The 19,369-nt window shown below is 38.7% G+C and overlaps 1 protein-coding gene across 2 annotated transcripts in view; it reads left to right on the top strand.

Annotated features, from left to right (window-relative positions):
* Positions 1–19,369, top strand: part of Cap-G (Chromosome associated protein G) — a 312,952-nt gene that overhangs the window by 269,836 nt on the left and 23,747 nt on the right. For both annotated transcript variants that reach the window (XM_067143890.2, XM_068224995.1), the window contains one exon: positions 11,095–11,481. In XM_067143890.2, the coding sequence (XP_066999991.1) occupies positions 11,095–11,481 (387 nt within the window). The remainder of the gene's footprint in view (positions 1–11,094; positions 11,482–19,369) is intronic.

The following is a 19,369-nucleotide window of genomic DNA, read 5'->3' on the forward strand; positions in this document are numbered from 1 at the left end:
CATAAGCAATAAACTTCATGATGATTCGTACTGAAGAGCAATTACAAATGTAAAAGCAAGAGCTAAAAGGTTTCCACCTATTCAATACTCATTTATTGTAACAATAATTACATAGATTCAGGACTAGATACAGTCTCTCTAGAGACCCTCTTCAGCCAAAATTATAATGTTGAAAGAAGTCATGACATAAAATAAGTGTTGTGTTTGAGTCATCAGTCCATAGACTGGTTTGATGCAGCTCTCCATGCCACCCTATCATGTGCTAACCTTTTCATTTCTACGTAACTATTGCATCCTACATCTGCTCTGATCTGCTTGTCATATTCATACCTTGGTCTACCCCTACCGTTCTTACCACCTACACTTCCTTCAAAAACCAACTGAACAAGTCCTGGGTGTCTTAAGATGTGTCCTGTCATTCTATCTCTTCTTCTCGTCAAATTTAGCCAAATCGATCTCCTCTCACCAATTCGATTCTGTATCTCTTCATTCGTGATTTGATCTATCCATCTCACCTTCAGCATTCTTCTGTAATACCACATTTCAAAAGCTTCTATTCTCTTTCTTTCTGAGCTAGTTATCGTCCATGTTTCACTTCCATACAATGCCACGCTCCACACAAAAGTCTTCGAAAACATCTTTCTAATTCCGATATCAATGTTTGAAGTGAGCAAATTTCTTTTCTTAAGAAAGCTCTTCCTTGCTTTTCTTAGTGTGCATTTTATGTCCTCCTTACTTCTGCCATCATTAGTTATTTTACTACCCAAGTAACAGTATTCATCTACTTCCTTTAAGACTTCATTTCCTAATCTAATATTTCCTGCATCACCTGCCTTCGTTCGACTGCACTCCATTACTTTTGTTTTGGACTTATTTATTTTCATCTTGTACTCCTTACCCAAGACTTCATCCATACCCTTCAGCAACTTCTCGAGATCTTCTGCAGTCTCAGATAAAATAACAATATCATCGGCAAATCTCAAGGTTTTGATTTCCTCTCCTTGGACTGTGATTCCCTTTCCAAATTTCTCTTTGATTTCCTTTACTGCCTGTTCTATGTAAACATTGAAAAGGAGAGGGGACAAACTGCAACCTTGCCTCACTCCTTTCTGGATTGCTGCTTCTTTTTCAAAGCCCTCGATTCTTATCACTGCAGACTGATTTTTATACAGATTGTAGATAATTCTTCGTTCTCGGTATCTGATCCCTATCATCTTCCGAATCATAAATAGCTTGGTCCAATCAACATTATCGAATGCCTTTTCTAGATCTACGAATGCCATGTATGTGGGCTTGTCCTTCTTGATTCGATCCTCTAAGATCAGACGTAATGTCAGGATTGCTTCACGTGTTCCTACATTTCTTCTGAAGCCAAATTGATCTTCTCCCAACTCGCTTCAACTTGTTTTTCCATTCTTCTGTAAATAATGCGTGTTAAAATTTTGCAGGCATGAGATACTAAACTAATGGTGCGATAGTTTTCACACCTGTCAGCACCGGCTTTCTTGGGAATAGGTATAACAACATTCTGCCGAAAATCGGATGGGACTTCTCCTGTCTCATACATCTTGCACACTAAATGAAATAACCTTGCCATGCTGGTTTCTCCTAAGGCAGTCAGTAATTCAGACGGAATGTCATCAATTCCAGGTGCCTTGTTCCTATTTAGGTCACTCACAGCTCTGTCAAACTCTGACCTCAAAATTGGGTCTCCCATTTCATCAGCATCAACAGCCTCTTCATGTTCCAGAACCAAATTATCTACATCTTTACCTTGATACAACTGTTGAATATGCTCCTGCCATCATTCTGCTTTGTCTTCTTTCTCTAGAAGTGGCTTTCCATCTGAGCTCTTAATATTCATACACCTAGATTTCCTTTCTCCAAAGGTTTCCTTGATTTTTCTGTATGCAGCATCTACCTTCCCAGGACCATACAGCCTTCGACATCCTCACACTTCTCCTTCAGCCGTTCTTCCTTAGCTACCTTGCAATTTCTATCCACTTGATTCTTTAATCGCCTGTATTCGTTTCTGCCCTCTTCATTTCTAGCATTCTTGTATTTTCGTCATTCATCAATCAGGTCTAGTATCTCCTGAGTTATCCACTGATTCTTAGTTGATCGTTTCTTCCTTCCTAACATTTCTTCAGTAGCCCTACTGACTTCATTTTTCATGACTCCCCACTCTTCCTCTATAGTGTTTCCTTCAGCCTTTTCATTTAGTCCTTGTGCAACATGTTCCTGTAAACAATCCGTCACACTCTTTTCTTTCAACTTGTCTAGATCCCATCTTTTTGCATTCTTTCCTTTCTTCAATTTCTTCAGCTTCAGATGGCATTTCATGACCAACAAGTTGTGGACAGAGTCCATGTCTGCTCCTGGGAAAGTTTTGCAATCCAACACCTGGTTTCTGAATCTCTGCCTAATCATAATGAAGTCTATTTGATACCTTCCAGTGTCTCCAGGTCTCGTCCACGTATACAGCCGTCGTTTGTGGTGTTTGAACCAAGTATTGGCAAGGACTAAATTATGATCAGTGCAGAATTCAACCAGCCGACTTCCTCTTTCGTTCCTTTGTCCCAATCCAAATTCTCCTACTGTACTACCTTCTCTTCCTTGGCCTACCACTGCATTCCAGTCTCCCATCAAAATTAGATTCTCGTCACCTTTTACATATTGTATTAGATCTCCTCATATATTCTTTCCATTTCTTCATCATCCGCTGAACTAGTAGGCATATAGACCTGCACTATTGTGATGGGCATTGGTTTGGTGTCTATCTTGACGACAATAAAACTTTCACTATGCTGGTCATAGTAGCTTACCCGCTGCCCTATTTTCTTATTCATTATTCAACCAACTGCTGCATTTCCCCTGTTTGATTTTGTGTTGATAATTCGGTAGTCGCCTGACCAAAAATCTTGTTCTTCCTGCCAACGTACTTCACTTATACCAACTACATCTAAGTTTAGCCTATCCATCTTCCTTTTCAAATTCTCTAACCTAGCACAATGATTCAAGCTTCTAACATTCCACGCTCCGACTCGCAGAGTGTCAGTATCCATCTTCCTGATGATCGCCCCCTCTCGTGTAGTCCCCACCCGGAGATCCAAATGGGGGACTAGTTTACCTCCGGAATATTTTACCCGGGAGGAAGCCATCATCAGTACATCATTCATACAGAGAGAGCTGCATGTCCTCAGGAGGTAGTTTCGGCTGTAGTTTCCTGTTGCTTTCAGCCTTGTAGCAGTATCAACACAGCTAAGCCATGTTGAGTATTAGTACAAGGCTGTATCAGTCAATCATCTAGACTGCCGCCTTTGCAACTACCGAAAGGCTGCTACCCCCCTTTCGATGAACCATTCGTTAGTCTGGTCTCTCAACAGATACCCATCCGATATGGTTGCACCTGCGGCTCGGCTATCTGCATCATTGGGACACGCAAGCCTCTCCACCGCGGCAAGGTCACATGGTTCGCAGAGGAGGAAAAATAAGTGTTATACAAGTTAAAAATCACAATATAAGAATATATCATCGAAGTTCTTTTCACATTTCATGGATAATCCGTTATTTTTGCGTCAGGCTGTTCGGCAACTGCTTTCTTGCCTTTTGAGCAAAGAAAGTTTTCAGCAAATATATTTGAAGCTGCTATTTCATTTCTGTCCTGTCAAACAGGGAGGAAATCCACTGGAATGCAACAGTTTCTGAAAGTGCCCTTCAGTGTTCAAGAGCATTCTTTATGGTGCATTACTGTCCATAAGTACCATCTATACTCGTGTTTTAGACCCTCCCTGGCTTTACATGACAAGGAAAATTTTAAAAAATTGTCAAAGAAGACCAACGATTCCACGTCCTAGTGGAGTGTGGTGGAGGATCTTTTTAAATATGGAGTTGAATAGCATGATAAACACGAATTGCAGTTTTACCACAGCTTTCAAATTAAAAGCTGTCTTTTGTACAAAATGTTTGAAACCAACAGTCAAAGAATTTGATATGCAACCTAAAATGATCAGGTATTGTCACAATCAAAAGAAGAGAAACTGAAAGCAACAAATCAAAGTGCAAAGTGGTGGGGTTTTTTTAATCAAAAAGGTAGATAACCTGAGTGCTAGAATATACAACTCAGTTGAGAAATGATGGTTTTGCCATAACTCATGATGTGATTCAACAAAGAGCTTTGGAAGCAGTAAAAATATTGAATCTCTATCGTCAAAAATACACTCTCTTTCCTTTTCCAATTTTTATAACAAAAATCTAGGGAGCCTCTTTCATGCGAGGTAGAATTTATAATGGAAAAATAAGACTTATTAAAACAAGCAGCTTGAATGTGAAATAATCTATACCATGAATAGTGATGTTGCAAATCAATAGTGGCTACAAACAATGTATTTATGGTCTGTACAAACAAGTCTACAATAGATCTATAATCAACAACCAGCATCAGCTTTGTAGCTAATGTAATGAAACACGGATGGTATATGGCATTCTGTAACTTAAAATCGGAAATAAAGTATGGCAGTAATTATTGATAAAACTAAACATTATGAATTTTCTGTGCCAGTTGAATATTTTAACCTATTCATATCCATTGCAAAAAAGCATTTTATCAACTCAACAGACTACTGCAACCATTACAACAATACTGGGTTATTTTGTGTGCATTAACATGAATCAGTCACGGTTAGAGTTTGTTATGCACTGTTGTTCAAAACTATGAATTTGAATATGAACTCATCTTTGCTTCATTTCTCGCCATCAATATTTACTGCCGACATTCTAAAAATACTGTGCACTGTCATCTCCTTTACACATACTGTACGCTAAGGAAATAATTGCTTTGCTTCGTGTGAAGTATACGGTATTGTGTGTTCAACACAACTGAGTGTGTAGGCATTGATTCCCATTTGCTAGTTGTATAGCATACAATAGTCCATCCATTTTTTAGTAAAATGAAATGCGTCCATTAAGCAAGAAAACTTTTTTCAACATTTTAAGGGAAAACTGGAGTCCATCCATTATGCAATGGCGTGCGTTACGTGAGTAAATACAGTATTTAGGTCTAAAAGTTATATGTTCATCGTACAAAACGGGAGGCTCTCTTATATTGGACCCCAACACTTTTTTCTTCTGACTGTAAGAACAGGAGCAATGAATTAAATACGGTATTTTGACATGCAGAGTTTCACTACCAGCTAGTGTAATGCATGCTTGTGATATTATAAGACTGTCTGCTTTAATGATGCTCACTGATTTCCAGAAGTCCAAATCTCTATGTTTGTGCCCCTCACGTCGGCTGTGCGGTTAGCAGTGTGAACTGTGAGCTTGCATTTGGGAGATAGTTCAAACCCCACTGTCGGCAGCCCTGAAGATGATTTTCCGTTGTTTCCCATTTTTACACCAGACAGATGCAGGGGCTGTACCTTAAATAAGACCACGCTTCCTTCCCACTCCCAGCCATTTCCTGTCCCTTCATCGCCATTAAGACCTGTCTGTGTTGGTGCAACGTAAAGCAGATTGTACCCCTAAAAAATCTTGTGCTCCTTTGCCCATGCAAGATGTTTTGACATCATAGCAGCACTACAAATAATAAATTTCATCTTGATCCGTGGTGGAGTTATTATATATAACAATATCCAACTTGTACATTTTTGAGAAGTTCCCCTTTCCACCACTTTAAATCTTACAACAGTAACATTAATTTATTCTTAAAACACTTTTTGTTAGTACATGGTTGGTTGGTTTTTTTTAAATGTTATTTGTCCTAGAAAAATCTTTTGCCCCTACTTGCACCCTATGTTAGGAACCTGCGTGTATTTGGAAATTGTGGAAGTGTAAAGTGTTGAATGTGAGGAATGGAATGTTAAGGACGACACAAATACCCAGTCCCCAGGCCAGAGATATTAATCATTTACAATTAAAAACCCCTGACCCAGCCGGGAATCGAACCCGGGGCCGCCAGGTGACAGGCGGACGCGCTCCCCCCTACACCACGGGGCCGGACTGGTACATGTTTAATTTTCCATGGAAAACATCTTCAGCCATGATCCTGAATGATAGTTAAATCCATGAACCTACTGTGCTGGCGTAGCAGGGGGAAAGGTGATACTCTCGCGTGGCGCGTCCCAGGTGGCAGATAGGGGGGTCCTAACTAGCTTGCCGGCGGACTTGAGCGAAATAAAATAGTTCTCGCAGACCAGACACACATCCCCCTGTGGGTGGGGGGTGCAGGCGAAGAATACACCCACGGTATCCCCTGTCTGTCGTAAGAGGCAACTAAAAGGGGTAACCCAGGGATGATCGAATTAGAACCATGAGACTACTTGTAATTGGTATCACCATGCGAGGAACACCATGGGTCGCATTTACTTGCGCGTAGTACAACTCTGTTCAGTACACAATAGGTTTGTGATTAGTAGCAACAGTGTGTGAATCAAGGTGAGTTTTACAGTACCTGTGATTAGTACCACTATATGAGCGACACCATGGGTCTGCCTTGCCTATGATTAGTACTCGCTTTGTGAGGAACACCATGGGATAGTATGAGTCCCTGTGATTAATACACTTACGTGAGAAACACCATAGGTTTGCGTTGCCTGTAAATGGCGCCACAATGTGAGAAACATCATAGGTCTGTGTTACATGTGCATATTACATTACCTGTGAGTAGTACCATAATGTGTGGAATACCGCAAGTCTATGCTACTTTTGATTAGTACCGCAACATGACAAATACCATGGTTCTACTTTACTAACGATAAGTAGCATTATGAGGGGCCGTTGACGTAGATTTGGACCCCTTTAGACAACAAGCATCCTCGATTCAGGATTGTGCTTTGGAAGCAGTCCCTTGGTCAGTAATATAGTTTCTGGGAAGGTGAGGCATTGTGGGTCAGATCCACTGATTGCTTTAAATTCATATTCATCCATATTCATCATCACATTTTGAATTCTGGTTAGTGAATGAATTTTGGAATTTTAAATTGTCATTGCATTTCGTATCATTTGTTACCATTAGAGGCCAGTGACCTAGATGAAAGGTCCCTTTAAACAACAATCATCATCATTGATAGTTATATACAGAAACAAGTAACATAGGCAAAACACATCCATCCATCATCATTATAGGCGGTTATGCCTTTCACCGTTCAGTCTGCAAGCCTCGGTAAATATACTAAACGTCGTCACAATCTTCTGTCTGCAACTAGCGCTGTGGCCTCATTTCGTTCTATACCTCTTATCTTTAAATCGTTAAAAACTGAGTCTAACCATCGTCGTCTTTGTCTCCCTCTACTTCTCTTACTCTCCATAAGAGTCCATTATTCTCCTAGGTAACCTATCCTCCTCCATTCGCCTCACGTAACCCCACCACCGAAGCTGCTTTGTGCGTACAGCTACATCCTTCAAGTTCATTCCTAATTTAGCCTTATCTCCGCATTCCGAATACCCTCCTGTCATTGATCCCACCTGTTTGTACCAGCAATCGTTCTCGCTACTTTCATGTCTGTTACTTCTAACTTAACCGGGTGAGTTGGCCGTGTGGTTAGGAGCGCGCAGCTGTGAGCTTGCATCCAGGAGATAGTGGGTTCGAACCTCACTGTCGGCAGCCCTGAAGATAGTTTTCTGTGGCTTCCCACTTTCTCACCAGGCAAATGTTGGGACTGTACCTTAATTAAGGCCACAGCTGCTTCCTTCCAATTCCTAGGCCTTTCCTGTCCCATCATCGCCATAAGACCTATCTGTGTCGACAGCAAAATAGCAACAACAACTTCTAACTTACGGATAAGTTATCCTGAGACCACCCAGCTTTTGCTCCCGGAAACCAAAGTTGATCTGGGAACAGACTGATGTAAAGATAATTTCTTTCGGGATCTGATTTCCTTCTTACAGAATACTGTTGATTGCAACTGTGAGCTCATTGCATTAGCTTTACTGCACCTTGATTCAATCTCACTTACTATATTATCATCCTCGGAGAACACACATCCTAAATACTTGAAATTATCTACCTGTTCCAGCTTTGTATCACCAATCTGACATTCAGTTCTCTTGGATTTCTTACCTACGGACATCAGTTTAGTCTTCAAAAGGCTAATTTTCATACCATACTTATTGCACCTATTTTCAAGTTCCAAGATATTAGACTGCAAGCTTTCAGCACAATCTGCCATTAAGACCAAGTTGTCAGCATAGGCCAGACTGCTTACTACATTGCCACCTAACTGAATCACTCCCTGCCACATTATACCTTTCAGCAGACGATCCACGTAAACTACGAACAACAAAGGTGAATGATTACAGCCTTGTCTAACCCCTGTAAGTACCCTGAACCAGGAACTCATTCTACCATCACTACAGCCCAATATCAACATAGGCTAAATGCCTTTGATTGATTTTAATAATCTACCCTTAATCCCATAGTCCCCTAGTATGGCAAACGTCTTTTCCCTCAGTACCCTGTCATATGCTTTCTCTGGATCTGCGAAACATAAACATTACTGTCTATTCCTCTCGTAGCATTTTTCAATTACCTCCCGTATACTGAAAATCTGATCCTGACAGCCCCTCTGTGGTCTCAAACCATACTGGTTTTCATCCAACTTCCTCTCAACCACTGATCGCACCCTGACTTCCAAGATGCCAGTGAATACTTTGCCTGGTATACCAGTCAATAAGATACCTCGATATTTGTTGCAATCCTTCCTGTTCCCTTGCTTATAGGTAGGTGCAATTACTGCTTTTGTCCAATCTGAAGGTACCTTACCAACATTCAATGCTTTTTTAATGCTATGAAGCCATATCATCCCTGCCTTCCCACTATACGTCACCATTTCAGGTCTAATTTCGTCTATTCCTGCTGCTTTATGACAACAGAGTTTATTTACCACGTTTAGTAAAAAAAAAAAAAAAAAAAAAAAAAAAAAAATCTTCCACTTCCTCAAGCGTAACTTCATCAACATCATTCTCCTCCTCCCCATGATCTCGGTTGTTCGCAACACCACCAGGAAGAATTCCTTTTACATAGAGATTTTCAAAATAATCCCCCCACCTGTCCAGTGATTCCCTGGGATCTATTATGAGTTCACCTGAATTACCCAAAACACTGTTCATTTCCTTTTTCCCTCCCTTTCTAAGATTCTTTATTACTGTCCAGAAAGGTTTCCCTGCTGCTTGACCTTGCCAAAATCTTCTCAGAACTTCTTTTTGGATTCAACAACTATTTGTTTCGCTCCGTTTCTTTCATCTACGTACAATTCCCTGTCTGCATCAACCCTTGTTTGGAGCCGTTTCTGATAAGCCTTCTTTCTACATTTACAAGCTGCTCTTGCTTCATTATTTTACCTGTATTAATAAATATTTTTAAAAACTTGTCCTTGGCTAATAAAAGGTTAAATGTCTTAAGGAGTCAGTGATTTTCTCTTCTTAGTCATTATTTGGCACCTCTTGATGTAAAAGATGTGTTCATGAAAAACCACTTAAAAACTATCCTAAAATAAAGGAATCTTAAAAATTTTCTATAAACAATTAAAACAGTAGTGTGTAGCTATACAAGTTGTCGTAACATTCAGCCTTGAAGTGGTGGAAAGAGGAATTTTTTGCCAGATGAAATGGACTAGGCCTAATTGTGTACAAGATGGAAAGCGACTCTTGTGGTTTGGTTGCGCCCTAATCCTCTGACACTGCTCACGGCTGACTCAGACCGGGCCTCGTATTGCACTCAACACTGCCTTCCTCCTAGTATTGTATCTGTGTTGAAAACACGTGCATCAGCCCAAACATACACATGGATGGTAGCTTTCTTTCAACCCCTTGTGCTTGTCTTGACAGAATTTGGTTATGAAAAACATAGCAGATGTATGTATTCATACACATAGCTCAGTTGGTGGCAGCACACAGACAGAGTCGAACAACATGAGACCAGCGGAGATGCCTATTTTTACATCTGTTGGCAAGACCTGGCACCCAGTCAGTGCATTTTTCAAAAAAAAAAAAAAGTTCCTCCTACAACTCATCATGTAACGGGATCGACCTTCAACCATAAGAGACTTGAAATTAATTTCTCCGAGATCAACACAGTGTGAAGCTTATTCAACGACAGTATCACATGATTAAAAACTTTTAATGTGTGTAATTAATCTTCAAGCTCTAAACACATGTTTTAGATGTGGATTCAGTCTTCACTGTACATATTTTCAATTCCCCTGTATGTTAACTTTTGACATAGTATTGTATTTTAACCAAATTACCATTAACTGATTTGCCAGTCGAATCACACTTTATTCATCAAGTGTTTTATATTATCCTTGTTCCAATTATTTTTTCCTTCACTAATTAGCTTATTATGTCCCAGATATGGATGAAAAATATTCTATTTTAATAAGTATATGTTATTTTGAAATGAATAAAATAACTTTTATGTTGTAAAGGTGGAACTTTCCACTAAAGATTGATAACGTTTGTCTTAGTCCTGTGATGTTGAATTCTTCAGAGAAATAACCATAGATTTTGACTCTTGAAGCTTGCTTGTATTATTTTTACAATCCCAGGCTCTAAATCTTTACCTCTGCACTAACAGTAATTTTGCTATTGGTTTAACCATCACACTAACGCATCAAAGGTTTTACAACAGGAAAGTGCTAGGATTTGCAAGGTAGCAGCTGTGGCCGTAAATAAGGTACAGTTCCAGCATTTGCCTGTGTGTAAATGGAAAAACCTTCCTCAGGGCTGCTGACAGTGCAGTTTGAGTTTATCATCTCCTGAATGCAAGCTCACGGCTACACGACCTGTCAACTCGCCCAGTAACAGCAATATTTAAGCTTTCTGTGAATGCAGTAGTTAATGAATGAGTCCTTAATTATAACCACCCAAGAAAATGTAACAAAATCTCTGAACTGAGTCTTATAAATTATTTTTTTTATGTCCAAAATTTCTGTGCTAGACTAGCGATATACAGTACTTTCCTACTTCATATACTGAAAGTGACCAACAGTTTATTTTCTAATAATGTTGTAAATTGTTTAGTCAATATCACTGAAGAGTTCTCTCAAAACTCTAACTGTTATAAACCTCAAGATTATTTTCTCTTTTTTATTTCAGGAAATAAATGACAAGATTTTTCTGCGTTATATTTCAAAATTCCAACAAAATCTTGATATGAACACTGATAGTACTTTGAGAACATCTGATGCTGATGACACACAGCTTGCCAATTCAACAGCTGCCATTTCATTGAATCCAAGAAATTCAGCACCATCCTTAACAAATAATGAAGATATTTCTGTTAGTAGCCCAGCTGATATGGATGATGTATTTGATTCCCCTTCAAGTAATGTAGCACGTGCAGGGAGCACTGCCACTGTCTCTCCAAAACGCTCTGTTTTGAGTACAGCAGCAAATTTTGGTAGTGATCGTGGCTCACTGCAGTCAGTCTCTATTAGCAGTGTTGATTCAGTTTCTCCACCACGAACAAGACGGAAAGGAAAGGTAAGATTGTGCAATTCTTTTTATGGACACTTTTCTTTTTTATGGATTGATGTGTAAAAGAAAGTTTCTTTGCTGAACATGTTTATTTATGAAAACTAGTGTTCTCCCTAGGACCTTTTTCGTGGGCACTCCGCCCTGCTGTTTTTACAGACCGCCCGGATTCTATAACCTATATACGTGGTCATTACGTAATATTAATACTTACTTGAGTCATGGGTGCCCCAAATTAAAACGTAAAGTATGGCTTCCGATCATCGGCTTTTTACTGTAAAACTATTTATTTAAATGATAAATCATTATTGTCAGCATAATTCTATCAATTACATTGGAGTTTAAATGTTTAACTTGACTATAACGTTGTGTTGTGCGCGAGCGGTGTCTGGATTAGCGTGGAATTGCATGAGAGCACTCGATTCCTCATGACATCTCAAACCCGTATGCCTATGATATACCCTGGTGTTTGATTATAAACGAGCAGTAGTACACTACAACATCTTCTTCATGATAACACCAAAATAGTTCAATTTTGCAATTGAATGTTTACTGTTAATGCCCTCTGTGGATCAATGGTAAAGTGCGGGTTCAAACCTGGCAGAGGTAGTAGTACTCGATATCGTATGATGTAAAAGATCTCTGGCGTCATATTTGGTGTTCACCCAACAAAATTAATTAAAACTCATCCATAGACACCCAAGAAAGATTGGGTTTACTCTGCCGTCTAGTAGGCCTAGATTAAAACAGAACGTTGAAATAAATTGAATAAATAAATTGAAATTTTATCTTACTGATTTTTTACGTAGTATTCCCCGTCTGGCTACTCATTTCTGCCACCCAGCCGACGAAAATTTCTGGGGAGAACATTGAAAACTTGGTCATCACAAAAGATTCTTTGAATGTGATATATATTGTAAATGAAAATTTGTAAGAGGGATTTTTCCCCCTTGTGACGGCTTCTGTTTTCTTTGAAACTACTACTACTGCTGCTGCTGCTGCTGCTGGTGCCATGTTAAAATTGTAGACTTTCATACATTTGCAAAGTATTGCAAGACCTGAAGAAAAATTGCCCATTTAACGGATGTGATATTAACACTTACTGTATGTTATTTAACACACTAAAACAGTTCTGTAATTTATAACACTCAGGATTAAATGTAATCAAAGAACATTGAGTACTACAAAATACAACAAATTAACTTATACTGTAAAGGATTATTATTACATACCTGCCAAATTTTACAGTTTTTCCATAATATTTTGCGGAAAGACAGTGTGTTTTACGGTTTTACGGATAAACTATGATATTTTACGTACCAAGATTTTTTAAAGTTCTCGCCAGAACAAGCTTTCGCAGGCCGCCGATACATGCTGTGTGATCAGCAAATATTCGATACATCACTCTTATTTATATTCATCTGATTGTCTCAGTCTTCGACTGGGGAATACGAGATGTGTCCTGCATCCTAGTCGATCAATATCAATTTGTTTGTGTTGAAAGAGACTGACTCTTGGATGACTGTTCGCTTGTTCTTTGCAGCATTGATTCGTTCGATAACCTTTACCATCCTGTATAAAAAATACTTCTTTTGTTATTCACCACGAATTACAAAGCATAGGTCATGTTGTAGTTACAGAAAATCATGTGAATTATGTTTGTCGCTTAATTTGCTTTGTTATTCACCACGAATTACAAAGCATAGGTCATGTTGTAGTTACAGAAATTCATATGAATTATGTTTGTCGCTTAATTTGCTTTATATTCATTGTGACTTATTGCAAAGCTGAAGTTAAGAAGTTGTGGAGTAACATGAATTGTGTTTATTGCTTGTATTGTCTAATCATCATGTTGTTTATCGGTAATCAAGAGTAAATTTTTGAAAAAAACATCATCAGGTGTTTGAGTTTTCCATGTATACAGAAATCTAGAAAAGGTGACAAATTTGGGTTTTGTACCATGTGTTCTTGTGATATTAACATAGCACACGGCAGTAAAAACGACCCGACTAATCAAGTAAAATATGGTAAACATCTTGGTAAATTGACATCAAAGGAAGGGGAAGAAAAATCAGAAAATAAACATACATACATTTATTTATTTATTTATTTATTTATTTATTTATTTATTTATTTATTTATTTATTGATTTATTTATTGATTTATTTATTTATTTATTTATTTATTTATTTATTTATTTATTTATTTATTTATTTATTTATTTATTTATTTTGCCAAAGCTGGAGATAATGTTTACAATGTAATCAAGGCTGAGTGTTTGTTTACTTACTTTTTTTTTTATTATTATTTTTTTTAGTGGAACACAATATTCTATTTAGTGCAGCTGATCATGCAGGAACTTTGTTCAGAAAGATATCCCTACGTTGGAAATCACAAAAAAAAGTATGGTTGTGATTGCACAAAAACAATGTGTATCCTAAATGAAATGGTGCGTACTGCAACACGGGACATTGTTACTTGTTTACAGAGCTGTCCTTTTTATTCCAAGTTGTATTCCTAAATGGTTACTTTTTATGATGCTGCTCGAGAAAGAATTTTAAGTTCTGTTTTATCAGTACCAGCATGGGAAGGTGATTTGACAGGGTGCAACATAGGAAAGCTGCTATTGTCACTGTTCGAAATAACTAAAGTCCCAATTAAGAACTGTCTGGCATTCTGTTCAGACAATGCTCTTGTTATGATAGGGCAGAAGAATTGAGTTCTAGCGGTTTCGAAAGAAACTCACCAGGATATTTTTGGTATTGGTTGCAGCTGCTAAAAAACCCACTGCAAGTTTACCAGTTAGAATGGATAAGATTCTTGTCGATATTTTCTATTACTTAGAAAAGGTTGCCAAAAGAAAAGAATGTCCTAAGAAATTTCAAAGTATGCATGGAAAAGAAACAAAGAAGTTGTTGAAGCATGTGCGCACAAGATGGTTATCCTTAGCAGGGTGTTTTAGACAGATGATTAGATCTGTGGGATCCACTTCTTTCATTTTTTTAGGATGAGCAGGACACTGTAGATTTTGTTGACAAACAAATGAAGAGAGCTTGTGATCCTCCTCATCCTCCGTTGGTTCAGGGGTTCTGGTAAATGCCAGAGGGTGTTAGAACATTCAACCCTCATGTTAAGAAGATGTGCAGTCTGCTCCGGTCAAATCCTGCACGTCATTGGTTGTTTGCTTCCCTTGTTCTGGAAGGAGACCCATGCAAACTGGGGGGGGGGGATTATATTTTAAGATGCAAAGCCAGCGTTGGCTATTCTCATCTTGATCCTCTGTTCAGATCTCTCGCTCTGAGGGGAAATTCCGGCCTAGGAAACTGGATAATGTTAGTTTCATTTTCTTTAACATGTCTTAACTTAACCTGTTCCTTTACAGGGATTTTGTGGTGCAGTCTCGCATCTCTGATGATATAATTTAATCAAAAAAGTTATTTTCAGCGCTATCACGCTTTTGTTTTTTCGGGGCAAGCAGCCTTAACACATTATTTGTAAAATAACTTGTGTAACTGGGCCAATGACCTAAATGTTAGGCCCCTTTAAACAACAAGCAGCAACTTGTGTAACTTTAATTTTCTTTGTTTTCCTGTCTCTGGGAACCCAATTAGGGAATCTTCCATTCATAATAAGTTTTGTTAATTACATGGCCTGGTCCTTAGAGTCCTTGATATCTGTTAGCTTACTTGTGTTTCCTAAATTGCTACTGTTTAACCTTTGTTTCTAAAATTTTAAATTTTTTGATATCACCTTTAAACCTGTCAGCATTTATTTACTGCTCAGGACATCACTTGGGTTGCGGGCAGGACTATCAACCCTCTCGTGCCTGCGAGCATGGCTGTCAGTTTGGTTGCCTTCAATTGTTTGTTTTATAGTCGTAGGCGTCAAGGGTCACCAGCAAAGAACGCGTTCATTTCAGATGAGTAACATAAATGATATCTTCAAATCATTTTGAGAGTGTCTACGATCACTGTGTAAATGTTTTTAATGTAGTTCAGCTAGGTATCTTCTAACATCAGTTTAAGGTTAAGGTCGTTATCTAAATGAACCTAAAGAGTTGTGTTTAATAAGTGCTATTTTAAAGAACTTGACAGTCTTATTCAAGAATGCAAGCACCATCAAATTACATTTCCGGCAGGGCCATCCAGCATCTTCCACACAAACTGTTGTCCATCTATTCATATTAGTCGTTAGTATAAGATAAAGAAAAACTGCATATCGAGCAAAATCAGAAGTAAGATAAAAATCTGAAGTGATAAGCAGGGAACCATAACTAGAAGAAGTATAAAACCTAGGTGTTTCTTATTAAGGTCAAATGTCACTTGATTTCAATGCTTAAATTTTCATATTGCAGACCAAAATAAGTTGGGTTTTTTTTTCTTTCAAATATCTCGGAAGTGAAATGTATTGTCAAAAAATAATTTAAAAGTTGTGCAATTTTGACCTACTGCAGGAGCTGTGGTAATGCTAACTTTGAGTTGGTTTCTCTATTAAAAATGTAACCTCAAGACTGGATGAATACTCCTTTTAAAAGTTAGCTTTACCACACTTCTTGTAATAAGTAAAAACAAGTGTAAATGCTGTTTGCAGCCTGTGTGATTAATATTATGTCCTTTAACCATAAATGTAGTAAAAGAGAAAGCAGAGATATATATATTTTTTAAAGAGTTTATGCCATTTGATCAATATTGCTTCATAAAAATGGCCTAGTAAATAAGAGTTTTGTCTGTATATTGCTCAGAATTTAAAAAGAACGATATTTCTGTATTGGTCGTATCCACAATAAGAAGGAAATGCACTTTTCAGTCTGTCTGTACATGTATCAGGAGAAAATGGCTGAAGAGATTTTAATGAAAATCGGTATATTAAATCGCAGAATGAGGCTCTACAATCTAGGCTATACACAATTTTTATTCATGCCGAGTGAAATGGTAGCTTAGGAAAGATCTAAACTGAAATGTTTCATGGGCGGAACATATATGCTCCTTTCAAATTTCGTGGCTTTACTAGCCAAGGATGTGCCAAATATGCTCATGGATGATAGAAGTTATTTCTTCAACTCTACTGGTGAGGGAAATCCCCTCAACATCTTGCAATATTTTTTCTCCTGTTAGTGAGAGTTGTGTAATACTTTGCATGTAGTAGTTTATTGTGCACATACTTATTACATATTTTTGCAGTTTTCCAGTGAAATAGCGTCACAAAAACCGATTAGCAGTACCGATATAATGTCAGTATTGGATGATACAAAGAAGTGTCAGATTTCAGTGCATGTGACTCTGAACTCAAAAATTTTTTCTTCCGTGCATCTGAGAGCAACAACCACACAAGTGGCACTTGCAGCGACAGAGTGGATGGAACGCACTATCTGTTTCTCACGAGAAGTCGCGTGTAGGTACAGCACAAGTAACAGGTACTACACTCTAAACTATAAACATTGGTCGTGACAGACAATGCAAACTCTCTGAAACAGATACGTGTTCACTATTAACTTGTTCATATGCAGTACTTACCGTATTTGCTTGCATATAACTCTTCATGTGTGTAGCTCGTTCCCACTTTTTAATATTTGAAATTGCAGGGGAGAAAATCCCCGCACCTAACTCGCATTAATATCTGACGTCGTAAAGACATGCGGTACACACACGACGTGCCCACATTAAATAACGTTACCGTACCAATTGCTGTTACAGTACTTTGTACGTGACAGTACAAGAAGAAGCTGCATTTCTTTCTACCTGCAGAACGGTTGAGGCTAACTGTTGTAACAAAAATACCTAACTCGCAAACCCCCGCCCCAAGGCCGCATTCGTAGCCAGTCAGTCACACTCAGCCATCCCTCTCACTCTTCCGTCTTTGTCAATATGCTTATCGCTACCTATCCAGCAGAGCTGATAACATGAAATGGGAGTGTTTCCCTGTCCAGGCAGTCAAGTGATCGTGGTATTAGGTATCGTCCGTTTGTTGTATTGTCGATAAGTACCAGTATTCTGTCTTCATATTTCATTGTTCTTTCTCAGTTTTGTGTTCTTGTGTAGGTCGATCTTTAAGTTATGGAAAAATATGGGAGTTATACAACTGGGTTTAAACTGAACCTGATAAAATATGCTGAAGAACATGGTAACTGAGCTGCCGGTCGAGAATGCAGCGTGACTGAGTTTAATGTTCGCTACTGGCGTAAACTTTAAACATAAAACTGCGCTAGAAACCACCAACCGAACACGTAAGGCATTCAGAGGGCCGAAAACTAGTAAGTTTTCTGTGCTGGAAGATGAGTTGCTTCATTACATTACCGAGTTGCGAAATGATGGCTTTAGTATCTTGCATGAGATGCTACATTTCAAAGCGCACAAACTAGCAATTAAAGGAGGAATCATCTGTTCAGATCTGAAAGCGAGCCAGGGTTGGATTCGTACATTCATAACACGAAAGGGATTGTGTCTGCGAAGGCGAACATCTCTCTCCCAGAGAATGCCAAGCTATTTCAGCGACAAAATCATAGATTTTCATCGACATGTGATAGCAATGTGGAAGAAAAACAATTACCTCTTATCTGACATTGGCAGTGCAGATCAAACCCCGATAAACTTCAACATGCCATGCAACACCACTATCAACAAGAAGGAAGAATCTACCGTGCTTGTACGTACAACTGGGTGTGAAAAACAGCATTGCACTGTCATACTAGCAATAACCGCAGATGGAACAAAATTGTCACTGTACGTTATTTTTAAAGAAAAACAGTGCCTAAAGCAAAGTTTTCCAAAGGAATTCACGTATGGGTTCAAGAGAAAGGATGGATGGATACAGCTCTTGTCCAGGACTGAGTCCTTGCGGTGTGGAGAGCACGGCCAGGGACACTGCTTCAACGCCCAGCAATGCTAGTGTGGGACAGTTTCCGCAGACACTTGGTGGAAGACACGAAGAAATGTCTTCAAGAAATTAAAACTGATCTTGTAATTCCTGGTGGATCCACACATTGTCTACAGCCCTTAGATGTTTCGTTCAATAAGGCCTTCAAGGACAACATATGTAAATTGTAAATATGTTGGAAGTATTGACTAGGCGGACCATCTTCCAACATATTTACTGTTACTAAGTCAATACGGATCCAATCCTGACCATCATGGTCAAGATTATAATAATATGTTAATTGTACACCGAATGGATGATAGGAGGGGAGCATTTGCTGATGCCTGCAGGTAAAATAAAGAGGCCATCAGTTGAACTTGTGTGTGATTGGGTTATGCAGGCATGGATTATGGTGTCGACAGACGTTATTGTGAACAGTTTCTTGAAGACGGGCATTACAAATGCATTGGACGGAAGTCAGGATGATGTGGTATGGGATGGTGACAAAAATGATGCACGCAAGAATAGCTCAGAGACTGAAGACAGTGACAATCAATAGGGTAAGTATGCCAGTTGTCTTGTTTCAATAGCCTAATGCAAATTTTACATTATTTTTTGGGAATACGATCTTTTGCACACAAATCCCTGCATATATCACGCACTAAAAATATCATATGCGAGCAAATAGGTATAATTGTAATAGGCTGAATGTGTAACTGAAGGACGATTGCACTACCACTTCGAAGCTTCAGAACAGCACCTCATTCCGCAAGAGTAACCGCAGGCGGAACAGATGTTCATTGTCGGGTCTTGAGACTTGAGATGGGCACATGTGCGGCAGCCATGTTTACCCCTCATACCCCCTTAACCCCGCAACCACTGACTTCTCGTCAGATGACCAATGTAAGTATGTTATAACAGTCCTGGAACTACGGCTATTATTTCTGTTCATAATATTGATCGAGGGCCAATGTTGCCGTTAAACATCGATACTGAAACATACCCTATAGACTATTTTATGTTATTTGTGCAGAGCGTGGGTTCA

The sequence above is a fragment of the Anabrus simplex genome, chromosome 1 (assembly GCF_040414725.1).
Source record: "Anabrus simplex isolate iqAnaSimp1 chromosome 1, ASM4041472v1, whole genome shotgun sequence".
Lineage (NCBI taxonomy): Eukaryota > Metazoa > Arthropoda > Insecta > Orthoptera > Tettigoniidae > Anabrus > Anabrus simplex.